The 8,759-nt window shown below is 41.7% G+C and overlaps 2 protein-coding genes across 2 annotated transcripts; both read left to right on the forward strand.

Moving 5' to 3' along the window:
* Window positions 1-2,385: 2,385 nt before the first annotated feature.
* On the forward strand, window positions 2,386-4,173 carry C922_02669 (hypothetical protein; the record flags this gene model as incomplete). The annotated part of the gene is made up of 1 exon (XM_008818268.1): window positions 2,386-4,173. One exon carries the CDS (start codon window positions 2,386-2,388, stop codon window positions 4,171-4,173), a length of 1,788 nt encoding a protein of 595 aa, XP_008816490.1.
* A 1,499-nt stretch (window positions 4,174-5,672) lies between these two features.
* C922_02670 (hypothetical protein) lies at window positions 5,673-8,564 on the forward strand (the record flags this gene model as incomplete). Its single annotated transcript, XM_008818269.1, has 1 exon — window positions 5,673-8,564. The coding sequence occupies one exon, from the start codon at window positions 5,673-5,675 to the stop codon at window positions 8,562-8,564; it is 2,892 nt and encodes a 963-aa protein (XP_008816491.1).
* Window positions 8,565-8,759: the final 195 nt, after the last annotated feature.

The following is an 8,759-nucleotide window of genomic DNA, read 5'->3' on the forward strand; positions in this document are numbered from 1 at the left end:
TTCATTGCTTCTGCGTTTTTTTTTTTTTTTTTTTTTAAAATAATAAAATTTAGTGTATCAGTGAGTATGAATTTCTCAGAATCCCATAATTCTAATGCTTCAACATAAATGGCATGCCAATCCCCCTTTGTAAACTTCTACTATTTGCCATTCTGGACTCTTGACCAATGATGCTTAATGAGTAAAACACTTATGGAACTTTATATATTATATATCGACTTTTTTTTTTTTTTAACTCAGACGAGAAAGGAGTGTTTATGTGTTATTTATGCCACGCAAAACATTGAAAACTCATTGAAATGGAATTGTGTTTTTTTTTTCTTTAAACAACAGGTTGGGGCGTTATGCTCTATTGCGGGTGAAATATAATTGGGGATAATTAAAAGGGGATTATCAATATTTTAAATGAAATACCTATTTTGTGGCAGAAAAATTTCATTAATTGTGAAAAAAAAAAAAATAAAAATAATCACCTGTTTTGAAATTTAAAGAAAAATTGACAATACCTTGATGAGGTTTTGTTCGTAGTTCACCAACCGAGTGCCTGCCGCAGATACATATATCTTTCCCTCCTTTGTGCAATTTTTCGTCATTTTGAAGAAATACATGACGCGTCGCATTTCGTAAGAAAAGAGGGGGAGGGTGGGCACGTGTACTGCCCTTCTGATTGTTCTAAAGAGAAAAGGGACATACCTACCTTACATGCATATGTACATTACTTACTTTTGTACATTTTTTGGCTATGACATGCTTCCCTAGTGACTCTTACATGTACTGATTGACATGTAGATGAAATTCTTAATGCGCTTATGTATATACATATATAGAACAAGAGAAAAGATGAGGTTTACCGAGGCTTGGCTAACAACAAAAAATCACGATCAACCTACACTTACGTTTTAATTCCATTTATGTTTTCCCCTTTGAGAAAATAGATAATACTTGTATGCCTGTACATAAACAGTAAAAGTGTATGAATGAATTTATGTATGTATGAATGTATAAATGTAGGTATGTATTTTTTTTTTTTTTTTCGTTTACATATCTTTTTGCGCAAGCCCGTCGAGAAGTGTTAACATTCAGTCGGGGAGAAGGCCCTAAGTGTCGCATAAGGTGTACGAAGAGGCCGTACAAACAGGGCCTACGCGTGACTCTCACCTGACGACTGATACATGTTACACTGCGCTACATGGTGTGTTCAGCTGGGCGGCTAACAACTGCACAGGCTTCTATAAGAAAAGCGATTCATTAAGAAGCCTTTGTTACCTGTAACCTTTGCTTCACGCCTCCTCCTCTTTTTTTTTTCACTTCCAACCTCACTTCTTCCTTCTGCACCTAAGGGGAAACAAATTGCAGTCCTCAAAATTATTTGGGACGAAACAAAGCTTAGTAAAACATGGCGCTCATTTCATGTATGTGCGAAGAAACCAATCGAATGGGCCACCCCGTCTAAAATGTTACTTAGGCAGTCAGTCGGTCCTTGTACGATGAATTGTGCATGCGCCAGGTGGGGAGTGCGTGGGCATACCTCTTCGTATACCTACCTGTGTGTACATACACTTGTGTGTATGCGTGCACACGTGTATGTACATGTGTGTGACCATGTATTTCTGGAATTGTGACTTATATGAGACGGGGAAGTAGCCTAACACACCTACCTTTAGGCAAATTCTCCGTGCACACAAGTATATTCATAACAATTAGGTTGTCACTAAGACATTTCTTTGCAGGGTTTGTTATGTACCCTTATTTATTTTTTATTTTTTTTTTTGCAAGTATGTTTCATTAAATAGAGTCATTATGCGCTTTTTCTTTTTTTCTTCCCTCTTTCTATGTACGCTCGAGTAACTTGAGGGTTTCTAATTCACGTGACTGAGGCGGCTCCAAGCATTACTGTGTCAAGCTTCGTCCATCCTTTCGACTTCACCGAAGGTATAGACGTCTACTTTGACGTAGCCTCTACATTTCTCCCGTGGACTTGGATTATAATTTTGATTACAATTTTGATAATTTTCATAACTTTGGTAACTTTGATAACTTAGATAGCTTTGATTTTTTTTTTTTTTTTTGCCACACGCCCGTGCAGCGCCACTTCCGAACGGTCCCCTCAGCTGCGAAACATACCCGTAGCTAGTTCCGCTACACTTTTTTTCTTTTTTTTTTTTACGTCACAGTGTGAATTTTTGGTGCAGTAGTTTCGCAGCTCATTCTGGAGGAGTGTTCCTCCAGGGGTCATCGAGCGTGTTGGCTGATGAGCGGAGCGCTGACTGCCTCCTCTAGTGCAGACGACTGCGGCGAGCACACCGGTGACTGCACAGTCTAGTGTGGACCTGTGCCCGTGGGTAGTAGGCCCCTCGCCCCAAGCCACTCCCCCCCGGCACAAACATGTGGAACATATTCGCTAACGAAGACCTCTCATTGCACATCGAAAAAAGGGGAGAAGAAAGTTCAGAAAAAAAAATCAGGAAAAAAAAAGGGCTCGAAACGGCGACCAACAAAAATGGACTGACCAAGTCAGGATCCAATGGTTCCTCCTTGTCTAAACATGACAGCAAAATAAAGGAATTGAGAAAAAATTTCAGAAAAAAATACAGGATAGTGCGCACGCAGTTATTGAAGATAATCAAAATTCTGAAGCAGTTTCCTGAGGTCGACGCAGAGGCAGAGGAGGAGAAGAAGAAAAGCAGCAAGACGGAAAAGGGCCAGGCAGCAAAGGACAATGCTGAAAGGGATAAAGTTCGAGGCGACAGTGTTCGAGGAGATAATGTTGACAAGGGAAAAGGCGGAAAGAAGAAGGAACATGGGGAAAGGACCACTAACACCACCACCCCTGATGGCAGTGACAACCAAACTATAATGGTCCAAGTGGAGCTCATCAAAAAACTAAACAGGATAATCGAAAAAATTGATGTAGAAAAATTGAAGGAAAAGAAAAGGATAAAAACAAAGCAAAATAATAAAGGAAAAAATGAAGAGGAGGGATTAAAAAATAAATCAGCCAAGCAAACTTTCACCCCGAAGCCTTCTGTTGCACCTCCAAAAAATGATTCACACAAAAATAACATAAACGTAGTGAAAAATTCCCCGAAAAAAAAATTCCCCTCCAAATCGGCAAATAATTTCCAATACTTTAATCCTGACGACATGGGTGAAAATGCAGGGGGGATGATTTTACTCCAGAATGAGCAAAACAGCTTTAGGAATGAGTACTTTAAAAATAGCGCCATGAATGTTTACAGTAAAAAAAACAATGGGGGGAATGTTTATCACGACACGGATGACATGGTAGTGACGGACTCTTATATGTACTGTTCTACCCTGAATGCGGGTTCAATTGGGAAGAAGTCCCACTGGCTGGGGGATAACATGAATCATGCCATCACGAATGATAACGCTGGGTATGGAGGAAGCAGTGGTGTGTACGGCGGCAGCAATGGTGTGTACGGCAGCAGCCATGGTGTGTACGGTGGCAGCAATGGTGTGTACGGTGGCAGCAATGGTGTCTACGACGGTAGCAATGGTGTGTACGACGGTAGCAATGGTGGGTACGGCTACAACAATTTTGGAGGAAATAACTATGGCTACTCGCCCGTAAATTATAGCTACGATAGTGGAAATTACGACTACGCGGGGGGGAGCTTCAACTGCAACTACGGAGGTCACAACTATAACGGTGGAAACTATGGGAGCAGTACGTACAGCAGCGGACATTACGATAGTGGGAACTATGCTAGCGGAAGCTACAACTACGAAGCGAATAATAACGGTCCCTTCAGAGTCAAGGGAAACCACTTCGCTGGAAATAGCAACCAAGAAAAAGGCGCAGGAAACAAAATATTCTTTCAAAAAATGGCGTCTGCATCTTATACGAAGAGTTTCAAGGGTGGAGTACCACCCCATTACGAGCCCCAGAATTTCCCCAACGTAGCGGAGGGGTACTACACACAAAACAGAAACAATAAAGGTAATATGAACAATAAAAAAAAGGGCTTTAAGTTTGCTAAGGACGAAAAGATTAGGGGCTTACTGCGCACAGCAACGAATGAAGACGATTTGGTGAAGGCCATCGGCTTTGCTAAGAATGCAGGCCTCCATTTTGAGGCCAAATTGGGAAGCAAAAAGCTTAACAAGCTCAAGTTAGAGGGGGAAGACGGGGTTCCTTCGGAGGTTTGATTTGTGGGCACATATGCGCGCGGGGTGGAAGCAAACTCTGGTGGAAGTACACGTAAGTGGAAGCACACCTCGGTTGATGCGTAAAATAGTCTCCCGCCCCGCCCCAGTTAATTGACCCTTTGCCATTTTCTGCATTCCCAAATTTCACCCAATCAAGTGAGAACACTCCTGTATGCTGTTATCAGAGGAAACAGGGGAAACTTGACAGGATGTGACTTCCAGACCGCCGTTTCCACATTAAGCGTTCCGTCATTTCTAAACAGGTGCATGTGTACCACGTATATAAATATAGAAACATATGAAGAACGCATTCTGTGCAAAATGCCATTTGTAAAGTGCGACAATTTTTTTTTTTTTTTTTTTCTCGTTAATTTTTTTTGTTTTGGTATTCCCCATTTTTCGCCACCGTATCTTTTGCACATTTCTGTAAAGCAACCATGCATATATACACGCACCCTGATTATGTAGCATAAGTGCACGTTTCATGTATGTGCCTACCTGGATGTGCCAGGGGGGCTGGTCCCGCGTTTTTAACTCTTCACAATTTGCCCCGTATGACGATATTAAAGAAAAGGGGCCTTCAAAACGGCGTACCACAAGGTGAAATGCGGTCATGTAACATCAAGGGGGGAAACGTGCGTGAAGGGGGGAAAGCTCAGTGGCCCTCATATAAGCATCCGCGCATACGCATATATTTTATATCTACATCTATATAAATAGATGTATCTATGAAGAAAAGTATATATAAATAGATGTATATACCAATATATGTATATATAGATATTTATGTATAGATGGCGAACGTTGGGCAATCCCGGGGGGGCCCAATCGGACCTGCTGGCAATGGACGCCGTCGTCAAAATGGGCTCGGTCCAAATTGGTTCACTCTCTCCTTTGGGGCGCTCTGAACAGCGGTAATTTCATCAGAGGACTCGTTGTATTTCATTCTTGCAGCACAGGGTTGACGCTATTTACGTGTACATTTATGGAGCCGTTTACAAGGCAAAAAAAAACAGAAAAAAAAAAAAAAAAAATGACAAAATTAGCGAATGAAAGAATGATCAAATGAACAGAGCAGAATAACAGCACCTGGTGTACATTCCAAATGCAGTGCTACAAGAGGGGGAAGGAATATTTAGAGATGACAACTCCACAAATTTAGAAAAAAAAAACAAAAAAAAAAGAAAAAAAAAATCCCAAGGAATTCAAAAACAAGTTTTGCGAAATGTACCAACCGGATTTGCACACTCAGTTTGTTCTTGTGAGGATCCGAAAAGGAAGGATTCCATAGCTGTTGTTAAAACGAATGCTTCTGTTTTGCTCTGCTGCCGCTGCCTCCATATAGAAAAAGCACGAAAGAGAGGGGCAGAATTGTGAAACGTGCATACTTATATGTGATCCCCCGCTGCGGACTGTAATAATGTTTTTTTTTTTTTTCCTTTTAAAACGTAGAAATAGAAAGGATAATAAAAGGGTGATTAGATATACCTACTCGAATGATGCAAAGGAGGAGAAGACTTCACACAATTTTACAAACTTATCATTTCACTAACTGGATTTGCCTGAAACCGAAGGTTTCTTCCCCTTCTCCCTTCATTTTTAAGGGGGAGTTTCTCTTCAGGAAGAGAAGCTTTTCCATTTTTTCAAGGCTGGTAGAATGGTCCTCCCTGTATGGGAGTAACAAGGGTGTTGATCTCACCAGGGAGGGTACGCAGAGAGGCGAAACAGAAAAAGTTATAACCCCCAATGGGCAGGCACCTTTAGATAGCGGTAATACACAGAGGCACGACTCCCCTCCGCAGCTGTGCGAAAACACCCAGTGCTGCCACACTTCTGAGGTGAAGGTGAGCCAAGGATTTGCTAACGATCTCACTGGGGGGATATGTAGCCCGATAGAGGCGGATCTGCACATACACCGGAATGTAGACTCAGGAGTTATTGCTAAGATGGGAGAATCGGCCGCGAAGACCGCTCCCTTGGAACCAAGCGAGAGTACTAACGACAGTGTAATTGGAGAAAAAAAAACCAAAAAAAAGAAAAAAAATGCACCAAGGGAAAAGGGCAAAAAGGAAAGACCGAAAGGTGATGGGACGAAGCGCGAGGGGGGGACGCTCAGGGGAGACCCCCCCAAGTGCATCCCTCCAGTGGAGGAACAGGAACAAAAAAAAAAAAATCAAAATGGGAAGAAAAATAGAAAGCAAAATGGAACGCAGAATGGGACGAAAAATGGAACGCAAAACGAGATGCAGAATGGGAAGCAAAAGAAGAAGCAAAAGAAAAGAAAAAAAACAAAAGAAAACTGTCAGAATGACGAAATGGAGGTCACCCCCCCAAGCGAGAACGAACGGACGATCCAGAAAAGCACTGGAAACGCCTCCGATAAGGCAACCCAAGAGAACGAAGGCGACAAATGCATCAGCAAAAAGTTCAGTAAGGAAGATTACTACAAACAATTTGAATTGATAAGTAAAAACAGTAATATCATCATGGAGAAAATAAACGGAGTGACGGACATCTCCACCTTTGTCCACAAACACATAGCGTCACTACATTTTGGAAACATTTACGCATACAACAATTTACTTTACGAAATATACGACAAATTTGTAGATGGGGACATTAAGAAGGTGAAAAAATTAATAAAGAATTATAGCAAATTGATAAAGAAAAATCTTCAACGAAAAATAAAATACTTTGAGGCGTTTCACGAAATGTGTCCACAGGAGTACAGCCATGTGTTGACTTGTCTGTTTATTCAATCGATTGACATATTAAAGGATGAAGATATCAGCCACACGTTTAATTATGACAAGGTCATATGTACCAGTAAGGATACTGAAGGGGGGGGAACAGAGATTCCTGGGGAGGAGCAGGAGGAGGAAGAAGAAGAGGCGGCCTTCTCAAATTTGGAAAGAAATGTTGACAGGGGAGAGGTGAAGAATGGCACGACGCCCTGCGTGGAGAATGGCAACAGCGACGGGGAAGCGGTTGGCAGCCTGGGTGGTAACGCCGGTGCCCACTCTGGCCAAGGGGAAAGGGGGGGGAAGAAGCCCCCACGCGCGCTTCCCCAGCAGAGGCAGTTCAGCCCTAGTAGCAAGATTGTGTACGAAATGGATGTGCACTTCGACGAGGGAGAAGCGGAAGAAGTGACCTGCCCGGGCGAAACCAACCGCCCCCGCGACGATGACGAGGCGAGCACCAGCGCGCACAGCATCAACGAAAACAACTTCATCATTGTGTACGACCTGCCCATGATCAACTACGAGCTGCTAAGAGTGGAGCTAAAAGAAGCCTTCTCCTTCTGCGGAGAAATAAAGAGCATGGAATTTTTCAGTGACCGTCTTAAAACGGTAGACATAAACGCACTAAATGATGAAGAAGAAATAGACAGTTCGAAAAGTGTGCGATCTGGTAAGAGTAAGAAGATTGGAAACACGCCCAATGGAAATGCAAAGGGGGGAAAGAGCAACAAACCTAAATGCACTAATGGGAACAGAATTCATAATTCATTTAACCTGAATAGCTACACAAAACTGTACGCCATTATAGAATTTTTTGAGGAAAAATCTGCAACCCTAGCCACCAGCGAATTTTTGAGGATTTTTGGCATTTTCTGTTTCAACAAATTAGTCTATGTAGATAAATGTGTAAATAAAAACATCATGATCATAACGCACCTTCCTTTTCATTTGAATATTTACAATATATTTTACTTGCTATTAAATGCCTCTTTATTCAAATTCGATGTTCTGAGTGGAGTGGGAGAAGGGGAAGGTGCTCCGAAATTAGGCGTCTCCAAGGGTGGAAACTGCGGTGAGGAGGATCAGCCAATCGGCCAAAGTAATCACCCAAGAGTAATTTCAGATGGTCGCAAACCAATTTCTGGGCAGAAAAGGAAGAGAAGGTGTGAAATTAGACTCCGAAACAGCAACATGCGTATTGAAAGCTGCGATTCGATTTTTGGTGAAGCACATGGAATGGGAAGCCGAGATGTGTACGATTATATATGCGAAATTTCTAAAAAGAACTTTCTACAGTTTAAGAAGAAGAAAAACATAAAATTGGAAGCATGGACAAATGATGATAACAATGGCACGGAGGAAAAGAACAACAACTTCGAGTCATTTGCCGATTTTTATCAAAATCAAAATAAAAAAATGAAGACGAGAAAGGTGAATGTCCATAACAATGGACGAATTTTAATTCTCCACTTTGACAGCTTTAAATATCTGTATGATTGCTTGAAAAAGTTTAAGCATATTTTCGGTAAAAAAAATCATATGATTTTTTCGGTCAACTTGAGGAGGTGCATTTATCGGAATGGCGCAATCAGGGACTGTGTGCAGGTTAAAGATGGCAGGATTGGGAGGGGCCTTAATGTGGAGGCCTAGTCGTCAGTAGGATGATGGGTGTGTCGATGTGGAAATTATTTTGAAGAGAAGGATAAATTTTCTTTCTTTTTTTTCTTTTCTTTCTCTTCTTTCTTTTCTTTCTTTTTAACCCCACAACATCCGCACATATGGATGCTACGACGCGTTTGAGCAAATGGCCAAAGTGAACGACGTTACCGTTATGCCTGATGAGGA

The sequence above is a fragment of the Plasmodium inui genome (genome assembly GCF_000524495.1).
Source record: "Plasmodium inui San Antonio 1 unplaced genomic scaffold supercont1.9, whole genome shotgun sequence".
Taxonomy (NCBI): Eukaryota; Apicomplexa; class Aconoidasida; order Haemosporida; family Plasmodiidae; genus Plasmodium; species Plasmodium inui.